This window comes from Festucalex cinctus, chromosome 8, assembly GCF_051991245.1.
Source record: "Festucalex cinctus isolate MCC-2025b chromosome 8, RoL_Fcin_1.0, whole genome shotgun sequence".
NCBI classification, from domain to species: domain Eukaryota; kingdom Metazoa; phylum Chordata; class Actinopteri; order Syngnathiformes; family Syngnathidae; genus Festucalex; species Festucalex cinctus.
In genome coordinates this window covers 30,046,841-30,069,249 of record NC_135418.1, presented here as the reverse complement: position 1 = coordinate 30,069,249, position 22,409 = coordinate 30,046,841, and the positions used below count along the sequence as shown (strand labels likewise).

General features: G+C 42.0%; 3 protein-coding genes across 6 annotated transcripts in view; 1 reads left to right on the top strand and 2 right to left on the bottom strand.

Moving 5' to 3' along the window:
* fer1l4 (fer-1 like family member 4) overlaps window positions 1–9,321 on the bottom strand; it is a 30,506-nt gene extending 21,185 nt beyond the window's left edge. For 2 of the 3 annotated variants that reach the window (XM_077528574.1, XM_077528575.1), the window contains exons 1-10: window positions 7,491–9,321; window positions 5,532–5,792; window positions 4,903–4,958; window positions 4,460–4,548; window positions 3,322–3,421; window positions 3,153–3,247; window positions 2,032–2,079; window positions 1,755–1,940; window positions 1,358–1,418; window positions 256–387 (exon numbers count right to left, since the gene is read on the bottom strand). In XM_077528574.1, the coding sequence (XP_077384700.1) occupies window positions 256–387; window positions 1,358–1,418; window positions 1,755–1,940; window positions 2,032–2,079; window positions 3,153–3,247; window positions 3,322–3,421; window positions 4,460–4,548; window positions 4,903–4,958; window positions 5,532–5,610 (846 nt within the window). In that variant the 5' untranslated portion in view covers window positions 5,611–5,792; window positions 7,491–9,321. The remainder of the gene's footprint in view (window positions 1–255; window positions 388–1,357; window positions 1,419–1,754; window positions 1,941–2,031; window positions 2,080–3,152; window positions 3,248–3,321; window positions 3,422–4,459; window positions 4,549–4,902; window positions 4,959–5,531; window positions 5,793–7,490) is intronic. The other variant, XM_077528576.1, reaches the window with a different exon arrangement.
* On the top strand, window positions 6,718–15,706 carry LOC144023307 (14-3-3 protein beta/alpha-1-like). Its single transcript, XM_077528591.1, has 7 exons — window positions 6,718–6,861; window positions 11,025–11,184; window positions 11,282–11,422; window positions 12,326–12,449; window positions 13,613–13,776; window positions 13,850–13,945; window positions 15,232–15,706. The coding sequence occupies exons 2-7, from the start codon at window positions 11,032–11,034 to the stop codon at window positions 15,286–15,288; spliced, it is 735 nt and encodes a 244-aa protein (XP_077384717.1). The 5' UTR covers window positions 6,718–6,861; window positions 11,025–11,031; the 3' UTR covers window positions 15,289–15,706.
* On the bottom strand, window positions 15,673–21,645 carry tomm34 (translocase of outer mitochondrial membrane 34). Of its 2 annotated transcripts, none has more exons than XM_077528590.1 (8): window positions 21,181–21,645; window positions 20,526–20,670; window positions 19,612–19,711; window positions 18,942–19,094; window positions 18,070–18,381; window positions 17,872–17,998; window positions 17,260–17,469; window positions 15,673–16,994 (listed from the first exon to the last, which is right to left on the bottom strand). In XM_077528590.1, the coding sequence occupies exons 2-7, from the start codon at window positions 20,656–20,658 to the stop codon at window positions 17,284–17,286; spliced, it is 1,011 nt and encodes a 336-aa protein (XP_077384716.1). In that variant the 5' UTR covers window positions 20,659–20,670; window positions 21,181–21,645; the 3' UTR covers window positions 15,673–16,994; window positions 17,260–17,283. The 2 variants fall into 2 exon arrangements, with proteins under 2 accessions (XP_077384716.1, XP_077384715.1); XM_077528589.1 differs by having other exon boundaries at window positions 15,673–15,830; window positions 21,181–21,643.
* Between the last annotated feature and the right edge of the window lie 764 nt (window positions 21,646–22,409).

The following is a 22,409-nucleotide window of genomic DNA, read 5'->3' as shown; positions in this document are numbered from 1 at the left end:
GGTGAAAATGTATAAATTTAAACAACTCAAAAATTAGTATTACGTAATAACCTTTTTTTTTTTTTACGATTATGCTGATTTAGTAATTGTGGAGTGTAATAATTGAAATTGTATATGAATTTGGATTAATTGCACATCCTGAGGGGATATTGTCGCCTATCAGGTTTAATTACATCACAACTTCTCTTTTGCTGTTGTTTGTGTTTTTCAACTTCACGGCTTCGATCGTTTTCACGTGTTGGATTGTTTGCGCACTTCGTTGTAAAAGGGGCAGTTGGTGGACTTCTGCGTGGCCGTGTGCTTCTTCTGCTGTCCCACTCGGATGAAGACGGCCGGGTTGATGTTGACGCCCGCCAGTTTCTGAGCTTCCACGATGTTGACGTTCACCTGAAATCACCCAATCAGACACAGACCACGCCCACACATTTTCCTCAAGAACATAAGCAATTTACTAACCAATGAGTAAGAAAGACAAATAACTAACCAACAAACAAAACATTTTGACTAACTAACTAACTAACAAGCAAACAATGACTCAGCTAACTACCAAACCAACCAATTTACTAACCAATGAATGAGAAAGATAAATAACCAACCAACAAACAAAACATTTTGACTAACTAACTAACTAACTAGCCAACCAATTTACTAGCCAATGAATGAGAAATATTAATAACCAACCAACAAACCATTTGACTGACTAACTAACTAACTAAGTAAGTAACTAACTAACAAGTGACTCAACTAATTACCCAGCCAAAATCTAAACTACCAAATAAACTGTCTAACAACCATTTGACCAACCAACCAACTGACCAGCTAACCAGTAAAGACACCGGCAAGCTAACAGAATGACAAACAAAATAACTTATCATTACTAACTAACTAACTAACTAACTAACTTTTTTTTTAAGAGCTCGGTATTGTTCTTACAGAATCAACATATCGTCATCATTTCTGTCTCTGTTTTTTTTATGTGTGCATTTGTGTGTGCGTGCGTGTGAATTTGTGCTCATGAGTTCACCTGAAAACTAATAAAAATCACATCCCCTTCATCTTAACCGGATATTTCAGAGTCTCGCCAGAGTCGAAGAGTTCAGAAGGTCAGGAGACCAGAGGAAAGATCAAAGAAAGGTGAAGCAAAGTGAAATCCAGCACCAATTGTCACAAAACCAGAATCTTCCACCAACCTCTAACTTACTATGACTAAACTAATGAGTGGCACTTGAACATTTTTGATGTATTCGCCACTTCTTTAGGTCCCCCCCCAAAAAAAGATCCAATTCAGACAAATTCCAACCTGGATGTGCGAAAAGTGCCGTCTTTTGTGCTTTTGTGGTGTTTGTGGCATTCTTACCTGGAAACTTTGAACTTTGGGCGCGGCTGCAGCGACATGCCTGGACAGCGGCCTGGAACGACTGCACACGCACGCACGCACGCACGCACACACACGCTTCTTCAACAACATCTATTTATTAGGGATGTAACAATAACATCGCCATATTAAAAGTGCCACAATATATCGTCGTCATGTCACCATAGTAAAAGCAGTACACTTTGTTTTTTGTTTTTTATAAAGTAAGATCGGTTTGCATTTGTGCAGTGCTAGCACCCTCTGGTGGCTACTTTTTTTTAGTGCAGTTTAATTTTCGCAAGGCACGTTTTCACCTTCGATGTTTCAAATCCGGTCAGATGACCAATAAGTAACGCGCTTATGGAAAGAAATTCTATGGAGCGTGACAAGCGGATCCGACCTCATCAAGGGAGTGAAGACGATGTCGGACGCCTCCATGTCCAGCAGGTCGTCGTCGTCGTCGTCGTCGTCGTCGTCGTAGTTGTCGTCGTCGTCGTCATAGTCACCTTGCGCGCGGAGGAGGCCGCGTCCCAAATGTCGGGCTTCCCTCTCCAGCTCCCTCTCCAGACGACTCAACGTCTGAGCGCTGGATCGGGGAATCGCAAACGACCCGATTGTTTTATTATCCACGTGGTCGGACGACGAATCAGCGAGTGCCGCGTCAAAGTCACTCTCACCTCTCGTCGTCTTCAAACGCGACGTTCCTCGAGCCCAGCGACGCAGATCTGAGTCGCACACGTTACAAAAACACACAGGATGAAAAGCAACTAACTCACTCACTAACTCACTCACTAACTAAATAACTAACTAAATAACTAACTAAATAACTAACCAACCAACTAACTACCTACCTACCTACCTACCTAACCAACTAACCAACCAACTAACTAACCAATCAACTAGCTCACTCGCTCACTAACTAGCTAACTAACTGGCTCACTATCTCACTAACTAACTAACTCGCTATCTCAGTAACTAACTAACTAACTAACTAACTAACTAGCTCGCTCACTCACTCGCTATCTATCTAACTAACTAACTAACCCGCTTGCTCACTATCTATCCCACTAACTAACTAACTAGCTAACTCACTAACTAACTGATAAACTAACTGACTAACTATCAAATTAAACAACTTACAAAAACAGTAACTAAAAATGTACTAACAAACTAAGCAACTAAAAAAAAAAAGAAGCATCAAGCAGCAAAAACACAAATGAAACAACAGACTAACACAAGTTAACTAACTAAGCTAAAAAGAATGAACTAAAAATGAAACTCAAACAAATAAACAACAAAATAACTAATGAACTTAGTGACATAAACCCATAAAATAAAGAAATAAACCAAAAAACATTAAAAAAAAAAAAAAAAAGCATGAAATGGTAATGACTAACAACAGAACAACTCACTAACTAATGAACTAACAAACCTGACCGACAGCCAGCTAACTACCTAAGTAATGAATCAACACCTGACACAAACTTGCAAATTAAACTAAACAGCTAAGAACCTCAAAAGAACTGAACAACTAATTAGCTCATGGGTAAATGAATGAACAATTGATAAAGAAAGAAAGAAAGAAAGAAAGAAAGAAAGAAAGAAAGAAAGAAAGAAAGAAAGAAAGAAAGAAAGAAAGAAAGAAAGAACACATCAGACAATTACCAAGGAAAAATGTACACACACGAGCTCAAATTCTGCCTAGCAACAAACGACCTCACGCTTGTCCTTCAAAGCAGAGCCTTTCAGCCTTCTTTATTTTTGTGTTTATTTTGTATTTTTTTTGTTGACTTCTTACTCGTCTTGGTCGTCCACTCTGACAAAGTCCCGCCCCTCCCATCCTCCTGCGGCGCCCTCTGCTGGATTGTAGCGCACGTCCAACTCCACATAGATCTAGTCAACGCACAACATTGATGACCACACACGCGTGCGGACACGGACACGCGCACGCGCACGCGCACACGCACATCAGTCAGGAGATTGTTGGCATCAGTCAGCGGTTCCCGTAGCAACAGCCTCCCTGATGTCACGATGTGGTTGAGGCCCACAACCAGCTTGCCGAGCAGTCTACACGTCAATACACACGCACAAACACAAACACACAGTGTGACTAGTGTGCTTTGTTACATAACTAATTATTGAAGCAGCAAACTGACTAACCGACTATTGAATCTAAGTAACTAGCAATGAATCAACAACAAATACAGTAAACTGACCAAACTTGGTCTCTATTTACCACTAACCAATCAGTGACTCAATAACTACGACTAACTATTGAATCAGCAAACTGACTAACTAAGCATTGACTTAACTAGCTAATAAATCAACAAACCGGTGGTCCAACTAAGGAATCAGCAAACTAACTCATGAATCAGCAAACTTACTACAGGACTGAATAAGCAAACCGACTGATTGACTAACCAACTAACTATGAACCGACAACTAACTAACTAACAAACTAACTAACTAGTTAATCAACTAACTAAATTAGATCATTGGATCAACGAACTTAGATCATTGAATAGCAAACTAACTACAGTACTGAATAAGCAAACCGACTGACTGACTAACCAACTATGAACCAACAACAAATTAACTAACTAACTAACTAACTAACTAACTAGCTAACTAACTAGTTAATCAACTAACTAAATTAGATAATTGGCTCAACTAACTTAGTTCATTGACTAGCAAATTAGCTGCTGAATAATCAAACTGACTGATTGACTAACCAACTAACAAGGAACGACAACTAACTAACTAACTAACTAAGTTAGCTCATTAGCTCAACTAGCTTAGCTCATTGATTAGCAAACTAGCTACTGAATAAGCAAACCGACTGGCTAACCAACTATGAACCGACAACAAACTAACTAACTAACTAACTAACTAACTAACTAACTAACTAATCAACTAAGAAAAGAGAACGAATGAAACAGGCACCAACCAACATCTAACAAACACACAGCCTAATACACCAGCTGACCAACTAACTAATAACTAACCAACAAAGCAACTGACCAACTAAATGAACAACAAAGGAAATAGGTTAGTAAGCAGTTAGTGACACTATTTTGTCCCACGTGACCTGTGTGTGCGGGTTACCTGTTGGAGAAGACTTTACTGAAGTTATAAACCGTGATGGTCAACACTTCATGGCGGATGACTTTCCCGTAGTGCGGCCAGCGGAAAGACTGCGCAACACACGCACGCACGCACGACTGGTGAGTTACTTAAACTTGTCAAAATATGAAAAGCATTCAAGTTGCAACACGACACGGCGGGAAAAGTCAAGCGATGTCGTCTGATTGCTGTTTGGTGTCAAAGGCAGATCCATTCCGCATCCATTGCGGATCCATTGCGGATCACGTGTCACTGCCTGCGTGAAAGGGGCTGCAATGGCACCGTGCCCGCCAGAACCTCAACGTGACGGCATGTGTGTTCAAGGCGTGCTTGTGTGTTTTGTGTGAAAGCGTTTCAATCAGAAGCCAACAAATAAGCGCGACGCGCACACGCACACACATGCACGACATCATTGATTGGCTGACCTCGTTGAAGACGGCCACAGCGTCGCTCTGCACCACTCGGGTCTTCTGAGTGAATCCTGGTGGATCGACAACAAAAACTTGTTACCATAGCAACAACAAAAACGTATAAATACGTTCTATTTTAAATGCTAACAGTGTCCCAAAGACGTATTTATACTTTTTTTCTTTTTTTTTAATGCTAGAGCATACAGAAGACTTTGGTGCAGCCTCTGAACTGAAGAAAATTGTTGAAGCAATGGTAGTTATTACAAAAACGGACAGCAGGTGGCAGCAGAGTATAAGAGATCAACCAGGGACATGTTGCAACAAACTTTTTTTGCCAGTGTTTTCACCAGGAATGTAAAATAATGATGAAACTTAGCTATATTCTAATTTCAATTGCTGCAAAACGGGAACAGATATAAATGTACTTTTTTTTTTCCTGATGAAAGAAGAGACTCTAATCTTTCTTTTTTGTAGGTTCCATCTTTTGATAGCAATAAACCACAATATTGTGTGGGCCTTGCAAAAATCAGTCCAGGAAAACAGCCGAGGAGTGAAGGGGGTTGCTTCAAGTCAAAATGGCTGCCAGTCAATGAGTTAAAAAGATGTTTTGGTTTGTTTTTTTCTTTTCAAGTGGGGCGACTAACCTCTGAAGGAGAGCTCGACTCTGCGCTGGGATCCTCCCGGCAGGTTGGACACCTTCCGGACGTTGACGCTGACGGACATGGCGAAAGGAAGCGAAGGATCGAGATGAAGACGTCCGTCCGTCCGTCCGTCCGTCCGCCTACACGTGTCCAGGTGTCAACATCAGCGCCCGCCGTTTGCGTGTCGGTTCGGGTTGGTCTCGTCCAATGTCATGTTTGACCAGGTAAAGATACTCGACTGGCTTGACGAGTTTGCTCGTTTGACTACGCACACACGCACGAGCAAACATGACGTGAACATACAAAAGTGGAACATAACAAAGTATGATCAACTTTCAAGTCATTCCAATTTTTTTGGGTGTCATTTGGAAATCCAAAGCCAATGAAGCTGTAATTGTACAAAATCTCATTTCAATCAAGCAATTTTATGGACAAAAATTTGGTCTTACCCAAATTTCCAGCTGGTTCTGGGAATGGAGCATTTTCACCACAAATGTCTTCATTTTACAAGAATAATGTCATATTTTTATCATCATTTTTCATTTATTTCAGTTGAACACAGAAGCAACAAATCATGCTGTAGTTTCATAATAGGAACAGGAAAAAAATAAGAGAAAAAAAAGAGGAAAATTTATGCAAATAGAGATCTTATATTTGCATTTCATTGAGGAAATTTTTTTTTAAAGAAAAGTCATAATCTAACAAGTATGATGTGAAAATTATTTTTTTTTTCCAGAGATAAACAGTTTCCATCTTACAATGATAATCTTACAATGAAGCTTTTTGAAAACACAAAATATTGTTTTTTTTATTTATTACATATATCATCAGAAAATCTATGATTTATTATTATTATTATTATTATTATTATTATTATTATAGTACACATGGTAACGACAGAACATTGACCTGGTAGGTTTTTTTTTAAAATAAATTAAATAAATAATATAAAAATAAATTATTTTTTAATAAAATTATATATATACAAATTAATTAGCGATATCTTCAATAAATCTATTTAAAAAAAACTATATTTTGAATAAACAGACACAAATAAATGAATTACGACTAAACAACTACGTCATGTGTGGAGTCGTCAGCAGTTGCCATGGCAGCCCTGACGTCAAAGCCCCTGCTGGGATGCTTGGAAACCCCTTAGTGCCGTCGCCATGGATACTGGCGGGGGGGAGGGGTGGGGCTTAGAGGAAGCGGAAGTGTCAGCGCAGGCGGAAGTGGTACTGCCCTGAATCCCCTGAGCAAGCGAGAGGAGGACGGCTCGATAAAGCCTCATCGGTCACAGCAGAAAAATCGGGAACTCGCCCACCTGACAAACGTGAGTTGACGCCATTATTAGTCCTCCTCACGCGCCGCCAAGCTTCTCGATTTGCGGGGCGGAGGGGTCGCGGCCGCGGCCGCCGCTTTCGCCTCCTCCGCGGCGGAAGGTGCCCATTGTGGTTTTGGGGCTGGGTGCGAGAGAGGATTTAGGCCGAGATCCGCTGGTGCCGCGAACGGACAAATAACCCAGCAGCGTCCCGGTTCCGCGATGGAACGACTTTTTTTTTTTTTTTTTTCCTACGCAATGTCGAGTCCGATGTGGGCGCTTTTCGCTCGGCATCGTGGGGGCGGGCGGGAGGGAGTCGCCGATGATTCGGCCCGTTTTTTTGTGTTTTTTTTTTTTTTTTTGACAGCTTGGCCCGCCGATCACGGCGACGTTTTTTTTTTCTTTTTCTTTTTTAGCTTAGCGTCTCCGAGCTGCACGTACCGGGGGAAACAACCGACAGGCTCGCTCGTGGTTGGCGGAGTCGGTCCGATCTGCACCCACCCGAGCAGCTCAATGCGCACGTAGCCGCCCGCGCTGCTCCGCCATGGCGTGGGCTAACACACCCTCCTTTTCCCGGGAGTCCCCCCCGCCCCCCCTTCCCCCTCCACGCACCCCCCGCCCCCCTCCGCGGTTGTACTCACCGCTGAATTTGATTCGTCTTGATTGAACGAGTTTCCGGCGAAATGTCATATTTCGGCACCCGACGTGCTGGATTTCAAAAGTGGCCTGTCGGAGCGGCTTCGGCGTCCCAGCTAGCGTGCTACTTACTGCTAGCCTCCATCTTAAAATTCCACAGGGGAGCGCAATGACGACGACGAACTGTTAGCAGGCCGCGCTAAGAAAGTCGCAGCCTGCGGCAACGCTCGCTGCCCCCGCGACAATTTGACGCCCTCGGGCGACGATTGAAGGCTGTTTTTTTTGTTTTTTTTTCCTTTTGTTTTGGGACACCCTCGCCTGGAATGAAGCCGCAAACGGGCTTTCACCTCCGCCCTTCACAGTTGCAACTGGAACGCGCTAGCTTGGCGTGCGAGCGCGTTGGCTAATGCAGAGGGAGGGTGGGGGCCCAAATCGCAGCTTGATCTTTTTTTCTTTTTTTTTAATTATGTGTCTATTTAAATGAGTGGCGGGGTATAAAATGGTGGTGATTGAATACATCGCCACGCGATTTGCACCATAAACCAAAATGTAGGAAGATGGATGGCCACAGATAATGGATGAGATACATGAGAGATTCGGGCTGCACGATATTGGAAAATCGTGCGATATAGTTGAGTATAACGATATCGATATTATTGCCATATTTAACATGTCCTTGAAGAAATTACTTTTATTAGGGATAGACCGATTATCAGGTGGGTCCATTATTGGTGCTGATATTTAACTTTGTATTTATTTATTTTAACCAATCTGAAGGCCGATAACATCTCACTGAGCAGTGAATGCTTGCGAACGTAGCAAAATTGAGCTTTTCGTTAGGATTTGTTCACACATTGGGAACTCCCCTACACTTTATATTAAAAAAAAATAAGTAATAAAATTAAGAAATTATGTTGAAATTTGGGAAAACTATTGGGAACTATTTACTTGCAACGCTATTTTTGTTAGAATTTTTAAACAAAACTGTCAAAAAAAAAAGCATGAATTTAAAATTTTTTGGTAATATTTTCTCTTTTAATTCAAGTGAATATCGGCTTTCAATATCGGTTATCGGTCTCCTTGACGACTAATAAATCGGTATCTGTATCGCCCTTGAACAAAAACCATATCGATCTGTCACTAATTTTTATAATCGAATGAAAGAATTACTTTTTTTTTTTTTTTTTCATGCAGCAAAAATAATCAAACTCAATATATTTTTCCGTCTTGAATAATCCACGATTGGATGGCGGTGCACGTTTTATTTAGCCGCTGACTGCTCAAATTCAGATAAAAGCATAAAGTCCCATATGAAACTTAATGCATGTCAATATCGATATTTTTTCAATATATTGTGCAGCCCTAATAGATGCATAAAATGGCTTGAAGCAGGTTAATAAATATACATGATGGATAAATAAGATTCACGGCTGCCTTATTCATAAATTGTCATAGCAGAAATATACAGCAAAAAAAACTTTCATCTGATGATGCGTACTCGGATGGAAGTGAAACTACAAAAATAGTTGATGAATTTACTGCTTTGGTCCGAGATGTAAATAGGTGGACAAATACTTAATTTAATGATAACACGATTGAGCAGTTAATGATCCCAAAATAATAGCTGATAATGTGATTGGTTGTCAAGTAATTGTGGCACCTGTGATTGGATGTCGTTTTTATCGGCTGTTTGCCATCGAGTCGGACGCGTTCACGTGATGTATTGCAAATACTACGATTGATGGCAGATTTGGCACGTTGGGCGTCTTTCGCCTGCCGGCCCGTGTCATGTGACACAAAGACAATAACAGCAGCACCTCCTGTCAGTTCTTTCAAAAATGCTTAGTTTTAGTTTAGTTAGTTTCAGTTTAATAGTATTACCGCTAGCTTTTTTTTTTTTTTTGTGTATTAATTGTGCGCAATATTTAAAAAACAAACAGCATGTGTGCAACATCTTTTGGTGCTTTTCTATTGGCTGCTTCTGGATGACATCACTTCTGTGTGACGTACTTTCAAACATTGTTATTCCGGTTTATATCAAAATAAATCTATTAAAAATCACAAAAATCAAAATCACATACATTAAATTAATTACTAAAGATTAAAACGAAGCTATAATTGCTATAATTATAGTTTTGTAAACATAAAATGTAATTTCAGTTTTTATTTTATTTTGTTAACGAAATAGTTTTTTGAATTTTAGTTTTAGTTCACTAAAATAACCTTTTTAATGGCACCTTCTCCAAACATTTTTTGTTTTGTTTTTATTTTATTTGAACTCAGTCAAATGCCATTTTTAAGTGCATGTCGCGGGCCACTGAAAAATGGACGGCGGGCCGCAAATGGCCCCCCGGGCCGTAGTTTGGACACCACTGCACTAGTCGGACAAAATGATGTTTCCTTGGACTAAAATAAAGACTAAATAAAAATGAGATGAGGTCGACTAACTGTGATTTCAAAATGAACTGAAGTAATATCTCTCCGGTGCAAAAAAAAAAAGGTTGCTGTAAAGTTTGCCGTCTAAAAATGACTCGTAACCACTTAAGCGTGCGTGACCCACTTTTTCACCATGTCGGAGCTTTTTTGGAGCCGGCGGCGGATCCGAAATGAGGTGAAGGCAACCAACCGCCTTCCCGCTTTTGATACAGGCTGCAAAAAAAATCTTCCCGATGTCGTCGTAAGACGGCAGGACGGACGTGCTTGCCCGTTTTTGGTTTTTGCTGCTGTTCATTTCGTCAACGAAAACAAAACAAAAAATTTCGTCAACGCCGATTAAACTCGGATTAAATCAGTATGCATTTTTGTCGACTAATAAAGATGAGATGGAAATGTTCTTCACTTAACTCATTCAAACCCACAAACGTGTCAACACTTTTTTTTTTATCAGTCCCAAAAACGTATTTAGACGTTTTTTGTTTTGTTTTGTTTTGAATGCAAAAGCATACGGAAGGCTTTGATGGAGCTGCTGAAATGAAGAGGTGGCTTAAATCAATCAATGGTTGTTATAAAAAAAAAAATTGCCGCAGAGTATAAGAGATCAGCCAGGGCCATGTTGCAACAAGCTCTTTTTGCCAGTATTTGCAACAAGTTTGCAACATACAAATATCCTTTTTTTCTTTTTTTTTTCTCCATGATGAAAGAAGAGATTTTAATCTTTCTTTTGGTTGCTTCCAAGTTTTGATAGCAATAGAAGACAATATTGTGTGGGCCTTGCAAAATCAGTCCAAATGGAATAAAGCAGCCGGGAGCGCTTCAGTCAAAATGGCTGGGAGGGGACGAGTTCATAAAAGTGGACTAAAATTGATGGACAGTTTTTAGTTTATGAACAAAAAACGGGATGAAAATGATGTGATTTTAGTCAAATTCATGTTTCAAATCCGAGCAAATGATTGTCCTGACTAAAACGAGACGAATCAAATGTTTTCCTGGACTGAACGACTAAAATGCTCCATTTATAAAAACGGGATGAGTTTAAAACGTGCTTGAAACTGGAGTGGATTTCAAAATGTCCGCCACGCGTTTGTGTTTTCCTCGCTCAGCCGCGAGATGGACAGGAGCGAGCTGGTGCAGAAAGCCAAGCTGGCCGAGCAGGCCGAGCGCTACGACGACATGGCGGCCGCCATGAAGCAGGTGACGGAGCAGAACAAGGACCTGACCAACGAGGAGCGCAACCTGCTGTCCGTGGCCTACAAGAACGTGGTACGGACTCGGGACGCCTTTTGGTTCGCCTTCCTCCTCGCTCCGAGTCCGTCTAGATTTGATTGGATTCTTTTTTGGGGGGCGTGGTCGCCGGCAGGTGGGAGCTCGCCGCTCGTCCTGGCGCGTCATCTCCAGCATCGAGCAGAAGACGGAGGGCAACGAGAAGAAGCAGCAGATGGCTCGCGACTATCGCCTCAAGATCGAGGCCGAGCTGGAAGAAATCTGCAACGACGTGTTGGTACGTGCAATTCATACCGTGATGTGAATTTTGGGCTGTATTGCCCGGCCCGAACAATAATTAAGAATTCATTACCAGTGACAGTTTTTAGTGGTCATTGAAAACTTTTGACTTTTTTAGAAACCGTCAAACTGGTAATCAGCCCACGTGTGATGTTGGTCAAAGTCTCAAAACGTATGCAAGGATTTTGACTTTTGTTTTTTCAACCTGGTTGGTTTGGTTTTATTATTATTATATTTTTTTATTTGTTCAAAAAAGTGCTTTGTTTTACTTTTAATATTAGTTTTTGTTTGCAACATTAAAAAAAACTGCAAATATTGTGTATTAAAAATTGAACCAAAACATTTTGTACAACTGGGATGGTCTCACTTGACCTTGATTGCCTAAAGTGGATATTATGCGTTCAACTCTTGTTTAGAAATATTACATCCACTTGTACAATATACTGTTGGATTTTTTTTATTTATTTATTTTAAACAATATTTTAGGGCTCAGTTAAGTGACAAAAGTAAACGTTTTTTTTGTTTTTTGTTTTTTTTAAATATTGGCTGCTGCCAGATGATGTCATTTCGAGGCGACACACGCTAAAGACTACAACTCCCAGACGGCAGATGGACACACCTTTCGATTCTTGCTGCGATACAGAAATCGATAACATTTTGAAAAGAACTGCAAATGCTCGTGTACTGTATTCAATTAACAGTCGAAAACAAAATCCGTTTTCGCTGTACGAGTTGAATTTTTGGTTAGTTTTCATTTCAGTTTTTGAACGTCGAAGTGTGCGCGGTGACGCGTTTTGAGCGCCTGTCTCAATCGTGGATGATGTTTTGACGTGAAATGAATATTTTATTTTATTTTATTTTTTGAACGTGCTGTCGTGGCGCTCGTCTTCCTTGCTTTCAGAACCTTCTGGACAATTTCCTCATCGTCAACGCCAAGCCAGCAGAGAGCAAAGTGTTCTACCTCAAAATGAAAGGCGACTACTACAGATACTTGTCGGAGGTGGCGTCCGACGAGTCCAAGAAGGGTGAGCGCCTTTCAGCTTTGTCGCCGAGACTGCCAATTTTTATAATCGGCCGGTTCTTGGCCTTCAAACAACCGGTCAATTGGGCCGATTATTTCCCCCTTAAAACGTGATCGAAGAAAACACAAGTTTTTGACGCTGTGAAAGTAACCTGAATGCACCATTTTGCTTACGTAGCATTAGCAACTAGCAAGTGTGTAGCGTATGTCATTCTCATTTTTAAGTTGTTTAATGACACCGCGGTTGCACTTAACTGTAAAACTACAACACACAACATTAAGAATTCCATCCACTGTATATTTAAATACAAAACATGCTTAGTTTTTAAAACATCGCTAGCCTAGCACTAACAGGAAGCTAGAAAATGCTAACAGGAAGTTAGCATCGACTTCGGGATTGTTTTTTTTTTTTTTTTTTTTAAGAAAAACGAATCTCCACACACAAATCTTGTGGGAACACATACCCACAGGCACAAATTCTTCTCAATGTGTGAAAAACGAGTTATTTTAATCGAATTCGATCGCAGCTTTCTTCTGTACTCACTTTAAGTTTGTTCGCCCAGTGGATGCACGGCACCACACTGCCCCCAAGAGGCCAAAATGCACAGGAAGAGTCAGTATTCGTTCTTACTGTTTTTTTCAGTTGCAATTATTTTAGTTTTATTCTATTCTTATTTCACTTTTGTCATTGCTGAAGCATTGACAAAACGGAGATCAACCAGGGCCATGTGGCAAACAAGCAGAATTGTGAATAATGACGAAACCAAGCTATATTGTAATACTAATTGCTGCAAAACGGAAACAGATATAAACCTTTTTTTTTTTTTGTCCTGATGAAAGAAGAACTCTAATCTTTCTTTTGGTAGGTTCCATGTTTTGATAGCAATAGAACACAATATTCTGTGGGCCTTGCAAAATCCGTCAAAATCCAGTAAAACAGCCGGGAGCGAAGGGGGTTGTTTCAGTCAAAATGGCCGTAATCTGTCATTTTTTATTTTTTTCCTGCCAAAAATCGGCCTAAAAAAATGCATATCGGTCGGGCCCTAGTCATAAGATGGCGTCGTGTGCTAAGTGGCCAGATGTTGACTTGTAGTGAGCGGCATCATGACGAAGGTCTCGCAAGATGGCTTCCCGCAGTTAAGACGGCTTTTTGTGTCCTATTTAAAGCAAAGGTGGAGAACTCCCAGACCGCGTACCAGAACGCGTTTGACATCAGTAAGACGGACATGCAGTCCACACATCCCATCCGACTGGGCCTGGCCCTCAACTTCTCCGTCTTCTACTACGAGATCCTCAACTCGCCCGAACAGGCCTGTTCCCTGGCCAAGCAGGTACGACGACGACGACGACGACGACAAGCCGCCACTCTCGGAATCTGAACGTTTTGCCTTCCTTTCCCGGCAGGCTTTCGACGAGGCCATCGCCGAGCTCGACAGCTTGAACGAGGAATCGTACAAAGACAGCACGCTGATCATGCAGCTACTAAGGGACAACCTGACCGTGAGTCGGCACATGTTGATTTTTTTTTTGGATCACGACTCAAGTTATCAAATGAACGTTTCTTTTGAACTGCAGGTGGCAGTAGAGTACATCAAGTGTAAAAAGTTGCGATGGAGTAAGGGTGTGAATTGCCTGGCGATTCGATCCGTATCACGATTCATACCGATACAAATCTCTTAAGTCAATTATTATTACAATTTTTTTTAAACTCAAATTTAGTAAATACTAATCGGTAAACTCGTACATGTACAGATTTGTATGAAAATCTTATTTATTTAAAGGGGTCATTTTCAGCAGTAAAATTCATATTTTGTCCAGAATGAATGTATAACTTCATTATTTTTCACGCACAATTAATACCTTTTTAAAAATTTCCTACGGCCAATCATGATTGGTGGTTACCTTCTTCCTCAGCACAGGTGATGTCATCATCAGTCGACAGCAAGCGGGAAAAAGTTTTTAAAGTGATACTTGACTCATTGAGCCATTTTCAGGGGTAAAAAGTAAATTTTTGTTGACATTGTGTTAACTAAATTATTTTTCATGAACAATTACTACATAAAGTAATTTTTCTACTTGCTGTCGACTGATGATATCACCTGTGCTGAGGAAGTAGGTCACGGGCAATCATGGCTCACCTGTTTTCTGGGTTTGGTCAGTAAACTGAGCCGTGATTGGTCGTTACCTACTTCCTCATCACAGGTGATGTCAACAGCATGTAGAAGAAAAAAACAAAACTTTTTAAAGGTATTAATTGTACATGAAAAATAATGGTTATCAAATCATTCTGGACAAAATATGAACGTCTCACTGCTGAAAATTGTTCAATGAGTCAAGTGTCCCTTTTGATCTGAAACTTGGGGCTTATAACATTAATATTTTGCCTATAATAAATTATATATTTTTCATTATTTTTCATGTCCAATTAGTTAGTACCTTTTCAAAAAAGACATTTTGCAACTTGCTGTCGGCTGAAAATGACATGACCAAACCTAGAAAACAGGTGAGCTGTGAAGGTACTCATTGTACATGAAAAATAATGAAAGTATCAAATTAGACAAAATATTAACTTTTTTATTGCTAAGTGAAGTATTCCTTTAAAAGTGTGATTCCATCAAATTGATGTTTGAAAATCGATTTGGCAGCATACGGAATCGATACGAGCATTAGGTGCTGTAGTATCGCGATATATTGCGGAATCGATTTATTTATTTTTTTTAAAGCACCCCTAGTCTGGAGTGAAAATGATTCAAGATTGCCATCTAAAATCTCGTTTGTGTCCTCAGCTGTGGACATCCGAAAACCAGGGCGACGAGGTGGAAGCCGGCGAGGGCGAGAACTAGTCGGACGCGCCCTCCGACCAACCCGACGACACCTTGGCCATCCCACCCCTGCTCTTCCTCCTCCTCTTCCTCTCTTCATGCACACAAATGTTCATTCCTTCTTCTTCGTCTTCTGTATAAGAAGCAGCAGCATGACCCCCGACTCCTCCCCCAGCTGAACCTGGCACTCCACAAGCTCCTTTAGAACCTTCTGGTCCGTCCTGTCTCACTACGAGGTTTCTTCTTTTTTTTTTTTTTTTCCCCCCTCCCTTACTTTCTTTTAAATCTATCACCATTTTCTTCCTACTTCCTCCTTCTCCCTCTTAACTTCCTGTCGGCTTGTTAGTCCCGCCCACTGGCTGCTTTTATTCCACTTTAATCCAAACAAACAAGAAGACAAAAAAAGGTTATTAAACTGTGTGTTTATTTTCAACAACAATGGCTCACGACTCCTTTCCTCGCCGTCCCGCTCGTGGTTCACCTGTAGACTCAATAGGGGGCGCCAGACACCAAAAACGTCTTGGACTTTCTACCTTTGGCGCTGCCTGAAGGATTTGAAAGATCTGAACGCAAGAATATAGTAGATCAGAACCAACAATTGAAGAACTAGTAAGAAGGATGCCCTGAAATAAACATGGAACTAAAAATTAAACCAGACGTCAAACTGGTTCCAGAAGCTAAAAGACCACACCCCAAAACTTTGGGACCAAAAGATCAGATCCTCAAAATTGAGGGACTTAAAAAAAACGAACATTCCTGAAAGGTTTTGTTTTATACTAACCGCGTATAGTTTGTATAAGTAGTCTGCTCACGAGGTGGGAGTAACAAGATGGCCGCCCTGTTTTTTTTTTCTTCTTTTCCCCCTCATTTTGTGAAAATAGATTACATGCCGTTGTTTGCCTCAAAGTTCTGTATAGACCACAACATGAAAACGTTTTGAAAATCTTCTGACTGAGCGATTTGCAAAGCGATACGTCAAAACAATTGTAATCCCTTTTGACACAAAAATATGGAAAAAGTGAAACCGTGACACCCTCGACGTTGGCATAGCAACCGCAGAAGTGAGTGATCCGCCATTTTATGAAACCTATCCTAACCGCTTGTGGACAAGATGGCGTTTGCTTTCTGAAGCGACTTGTGGACATTCTACTCTTATTTTGCTTTGCGGGGGGACAAAACAGTTTTCATTCACTGACAAAATAAAAGCAAAGTTTTTTTTTATTTTTTTAAGTTCAACATGTCTTTTCAAATTAACAAGTTTGCTGGTGGGGCTGCACGATTTTGGAAAAACATGCGATATAGTGGCTGAATACAGCGATAGATATTACTGCCAATAAGCGATATCGATATTTTTTCGCAATATTGTGCAGCCCTATTTGCTTGTATGATGGTTTTATTGCTTGATGCGCGCACGTGCTTGTGACCGTTTTGCTTGATTAAAACCACAAAATTATTAAAAAAATAAAAATGCCTCCCCCACCCTGATAATGACTTGAGGTGGTCCCGGATGAACCCACACAAATGTACAAGAACACTGAACGGCGAATAAAAAGTTTTATCTGAAACGTGAACACTTTTTTTTTTTTTTCTTTTTCTCCATACACACTACACAAATCGGGATCCGAAATGAAAACGGTTTCTTGTGTTTTGGGTTGTCTTGAGTTTCAGGATTGGCCGCCGCCAACGTCGCTTTTTTTCTGGGCCAATCGGAAGGCTGCTTTGTCATTCTGGGGGGGGGGGGGGGGGGGGGGGGACAAAAAATTTTGAGAGGAGCGGTTGTCACGGAAACGAGATGAAAAACGAGATGAGGAAGGAAGAGGACAAACGAAGCTATAAAATAATAATAATAAAATGAGATGGAGCACATCAATGACCACTTTGCGGTGAAAAAAAAAAACGGGTGGCACAAAGCGATGTTGGCGGGGTCGACTGCGTTGCGATTGGTTGTCTTTGTGGACCTAACTCCGCCCACTTTTGCCTTGAGCCGGGTACCTGAACAAAAATGTGTGCCAGCCGTCACTTCTTCCTGGTCCTGCTCTTCTTCTTCTTCTCCTGTGGAGGCCGTTGCTGCCGTTGCTGCTGCTGCTGCTGTTGCTGCTGCTGTTGCTGCTGCTGCACCTCCTGTAGCAGCTTGACGGCAGCCGTGTTGTTTGGCTCAACCTCCAGGAGCTTGCTCAGGTCTTGGATGCAACTTTTCATGTCCTGAAGAAAAGAACCAAAGATGGAAGGTTAGCTTCGCTAAACAAAACTTAAAAGTAGTGAGGTAAGCAAGCGGCTAGGTAAGAACAACGCTAGGTCACAGTATGCAAGGTGCTTGGTAACTAGACTGGTTAATAACTTCCCATCAAAGAATGTAAGTACTAGGGCCTGATCGTTAAGATTTTTATTATTTTTTTCCCCTTAGGCTGATGCCAGGAAAAAAAAAAAATAAATCCAATAACTGATTACTTAGCTTTTTTGTTTATATATGAAGTAAGGGTATCAGGCAATTAAAATGTTTAATTGTAGATGTTTTCTTCTTCCTAGGGGGGCATGACAGAAAATAATTGAGAAGCCCTGCGTTAAAGCAACTTGAAATGAACGCACCAAATAGAAAGTATGTACCTTGAGCTCCTTGTACGCCTGCGCCCTTCGGTAGAGCGCCTTGACGTTGGCGCCGTCGATGGCGAGCGCCGCGCGGCAGTCGCCGACCGCGTCGTGGTAGCGCTTCAGCGCCAGGTAGCACAAAGCCCTGAGCGCGCGCACACAAAAAAAGGTTAGCATTGATGACGCCAAGCTAACGCCGCCATCTTGTTGAGCTACCGGTTGGTGAAGGTGGCGGCCTCTTTGTCGTGCTGGCGGATGCTCTGCGTGTACTTTTCGGCAGCCTGGGCGTGCAAGCCTTTCTTCACCAGCGCGTTTCCTTCCTCCTTGAGAATCTTGGCGCGCCGCACGTCCTCCTCGGCGGGCCGATTGTGGTCCTGCGCCGCCACGCCGTTGTATTGCGGCGGCGGCGGCGGCGCGCCGGCGGGGCCTCGGCTGAGCCTCTCCCGGACCGCCAGGGGCACGACGGGGATGGCGGGGAGCTTCTCTCGCCATGACGGACCGTCCACCTCCGTCAACGCTTTTGTCATCCTGGAAGGGGAAAAAAAGTCGATTGGGGAGTTCACAAGTCGCTGGGTAGCGAAAAGAAAAAAAAAGTAGTCCAGTTGAAAGGTTGTTAGGGATGCAACGATATCCAAACTAGCTAAATGCTATGAGCTAATAAATTAGCCAGAATTAGTTAGTGGTCTGATTAACATTATTGTTGGAACGTTATAGCTGTTATGATGAGTATAATTCATCTTTTAAAAAAAAACAAAAACAAAAAAAAAACTTTTATCCACCTCCTGTCAGTCCACACTGTTACACTCGCAAGCTGCAGATTTGTCAGTGACAGATTAGCACAGACAAGATTTTACAAAATGATGTCATTTTCGTCTCGTTTTTGTTGATGAACTCAAATCCAGTTTTTATGAAGTGACGGACATTTTCGTCTCGTCTGCATTAGTCGACGAAAATGCAAACTGATTTAGCCCCACTTATTGTTTATGAATGAGAATTCTAGTCTAGTCTAGTTTTCATCCGGTGAAAAATGTGCGTTGATGAAATTGTTTTGTTTTCGTTGTGGAAATGAAGACTCTACAAGCGTGTACCTGTTTGCTCCCTCGTGCGCCGCCACCAGGTGTGCGTCCAGCTGCAGCGCGGTCTTGTAGTCCACGTAGGCCTGGCGGTATCTCTCCTGAGCCTCGGCGGCGGCGGCCCGGCGCAGCAAAGACTTGACGTTGAACGGGATCAACTCCAGGGAACTGGCAGAGAAGCGTTTGTCATCTCTCGCACGCCCAAAACGCAAAAGACCCAAAATGATGTGATGCGGTCTTGCGGGCAAGTCAGGAACCGGGGAGCTAACTAAGGAAGGTAGCTAGCTGCTAAGTAGGTCGCATCTGCCGTTTTGAGTCGGTCGTGAATCTCAATATTTCATCCATGGTTGTCTATATTAAATTGTAAATATGGTTCAATGTTGGCGCGACGTGCCACTCGGGAAAAGTTATCTCAGATCTGCACGCAATGCGCGAGTGCAAGCTTGGCGTGGACGGTTCAAATGTTGCCGCCTAATTCTCGCCGTGCGCCAGTTGTAATGAAAAACCGGCAGTTGCGGTCTGGAGTGGTTGCGTGAGGTGCGGTGCGCTTTGTTACCCGGCCGTGCGAGCACGATGGAAAAGCGGCAAAAGGTGCTCCTTTTAGGGATGTTTGCGGAAATGAAATCTACTCGAATCATGGCCTGACTTGGTCAGCGGACTCCAACTGGAATCAATATACACTCACATGTTGCAGTCCTTGAAACATTCGGCACAGTTGCCTTCTTTGAGGTAGCTGGCGGCGCGGTTGGAGTGCAACACACTCAAATCTTCCACGTTCTTCGGGTCTGCGGGGCACAAAAAAAAGTGAACACACATCGGGAACTGAGTTTGTAGCTGCTCGGTAAATCAGGTCGGGTAGATAGGTACCAGTTAGGGCTGTGCAATGAATGGAAATTCAATTATGATTTTAATTATTACCCTCCGTAATCCACGCCTTTGTTACATCTTGGCTAGATTACCGTAATGCACTTTATTTTGGAATCAGCCACTCCTCCCTGCAGCGTCTCCAGCTTGTCCAAAATGCTGCTGCTCGTCTCCTCACTGGTGCCCGTAAGAGGGAACACATAACCCCTTATCCTGCCCTCTCTTCACTGGCTGAAGTGAAATTTAGAGTCCACTTTAAGATTCTTCTATTTGTTTTCAAATCTCTCAACGGTCTTGGCCCACCTTACCTCGCTGAGCTCGCAAAGATTGCGTTCCCTCGCAAAACAACTTTGCGTTCCCTCGCAAAGATTACAAGGGAACGCAATCTTTGCGAGAGAATGCAAAGTTTTTTTGCGAGGGCACACAATCTTTGCAAGGGAACGCAAAGATGTTTTGCGAGGGAACGCAATGTTTTTTCTTTCTTTCTACCATGTCACCTTAGGGGCTCTGTAGTATCTGCAGTAAAAGCACCCTGGTGGTGGTCTTCATCAGCTTGAAATAGGAGTTAAAATGTTCAAAATCATCTGGCAAGGTGTTTTTTATTTTTGTTTTTTGATAACGCGTGGCAGTAAAAGAGTTAAGCAATTGCAAGTACTTTCATCATTATATGAAGGCGTTACTTTATTGAATGAACCTTTTGCTAAGTGTGTCAGTAGATATTGGAAGTCGACTTACTGGACTTGTGTAGCTCGTCGATGGCCAGGCTGTACAAGCGGGTGGCCTCTCCGTACTGGCCCGCTTTGAAGCTCTCGTTACCGGTTTGCTTGAGCTCGGCCCATGCAGTCTTCGCTTTCGTTTTCCAACTCATTTCTTTGCTCTCCTGTTTTCGGAGAATTTGAAACTCAGCACATATGGCAACTGTACAACTGGCTTGTTATCAAGTTACAAAACAACGACACGCTTATAATGTAACCTTGACAACGGTAAACAGAGAAGAAGAAAAAACTCGAATATTGCTATTTCCATCAAAGTCCCTTTTAAGAAATGGGGCCGACTATTCACTGGAACGTAACAATTAGCAAACTCGTTATTTATTAGAACATACTGATGGGGGGCGCCTCTATTATTAGACTACTTGCAATATTTAGAAAATGTAAATACAACACGACGACATTTGACTTCAAATCGAGTAGTTGTGTCATGTTAGCTAAAACCGGCGTTTTCTCATTGAAGCTAAGCTAACAACGCCATGTAAACGGACGCTGGAAGCTAAGCTAATCCGGCACACTTCCGGATGCTCAGCTCGTAAGCTAAAATGGAAGCTAACAAACAGCGGTGGTGTGCTGGGGATGCTTGGAAAGAGGAGGGGGAGAAGGCTCGTATCGCTTACCGGCTTTCGGGCGCTCAATGGCGGATTCAGCGAGAAAAGTCGGCTGGCGGGCGGCGTGTAACGTTTTAATAGAATGTCCTGAACTCGCTGACGTAAGCGACACTAGTCATTCCTCCAAACGACGTTTTTCTTTCTTTTTTTCCCCTCCCCCTTTCTTCGGTTTGTCAGTCTTGCGGTCGCTGGAGCTAGTACTGTAGTGCTAAATGCGGTCAAGGTAGGGCGGCGTGTCTGTCGGGAACTTTCCGGCCGGCTGTGCTCACTTGTCAGTGGGGACTCGGGAGGATGACAACGATAGTCGCGTTGGGCGGCCCGGTGTCGGTGTCAGACGTGATTCGGCTGCCAGATCGTATCGTGGGGGTCGCCTGCAGATGACGTCACGCCAAAGGACTGTCCGAAAAATGTCCGTTTACAATTGTCCAAAATAACAAAATGTATGGACCAAATTGTAATAAACGTAAATAAACCTAAAAATATAAAATCATGATACTTTAAGAGTGAAAAAAATAGACTGAAGCGCCTTTGCGCTTGCTGGTGACGTCAGTAAAGCAGCGCTAATGAAGTTAGCTTGGGTTTGGTTTCTATTTTTAGCTGTTGACAAATCAATCACAATAACAAAAAACAGTCTTAATGATAATAGGAATACATTAACATTCTAAACTGACAATATTTGTCACATCTGAGACAATTATTTTGTGAATATCGTTTTGTCAATCTGTTTTTATTATTTATTCAATATATTGTGCGTTTATATTCTTAGGTTAATTTACGTTTTTACAATTTCAGTCCATACATTTTGTTATTTCAATGACATCTTTAAGATTTTATTTCCAACGTTCGACGTCACCTGGATCATTTCCAGCCAATCCTGCAGCGACACGTGTTCATTCGGCGACGCCGATAGATCTGGCAGCCCGATCACATCTGACACAGACACACCTCACGATGCGTTTAGGTTCCCTGGGAAATAGGACCGCTGCAGTGCTCCCATCGACATTATTTGTGAAAATGGACTTCATATTTGTATATAATAGTCTGGAGTGCCTCCGTAACACAACCAAGAAATTCTTGATTTGTTACCAAGAAACATGGGAACTGTTTTGTGAAGTCTTTGCTTTATCAAGACTACCATCGTTTATAAAAATAATAATAATGGCCGTCACAATTAGCACTTATATAAAAGTACATTGTTATGAAACTAACATATATCAGTCAGCGTACGTGACGTCACT

Excerpts from the sequence above, each read along its gene's own strand:
- LOC144023307 (XM_077528591.1), top strand. The coding sequence starts at position 11,032 with ATGGACAGGAGCGAGCTGGTGCAGAAAGCCAAGCTGGCCGAGCAGGCC. Across the intron at positions 11,185-11,281 it reads CCGTGGCCTACAAGAACGTG|GTGGGAGCTCGCCGCTCGTC; the intron begins GTACGGACTCGG and ends GGTCGCCGGCAG. Across the intron at positions 13,946-15,231 it reads TACTAAGGGACAACCTGACC|CTGTGGACATCCGAAAACCA; the intron begins GTGAGTCGGCAC and ends TTGTGTCCTCAG.
- tomm34 (XM_077528590.1), bottom strand. The coding sequence starts at position 20,658 with ATGAGTTGGAAAACGAAAGCGAAGACTGCATGGGCCGAGCTCAAGCAA. Across the intron at positions 19,712-20,525 it reads CGACGAGCTACACAAGTCCA|ACCCGAAGAACGTGGAAGAT; the intron begins GTAAGTCGACTT and ends TGTGCCCCGCAG. Across the intron at positions 19,095-19,611 it reads TGTTTCAAGGACTGCAACAT|TTCCCTGGAGTTGATCCCGT; the intron begins GTGAGTGTATAT and ends CTTCTCTGCCAG.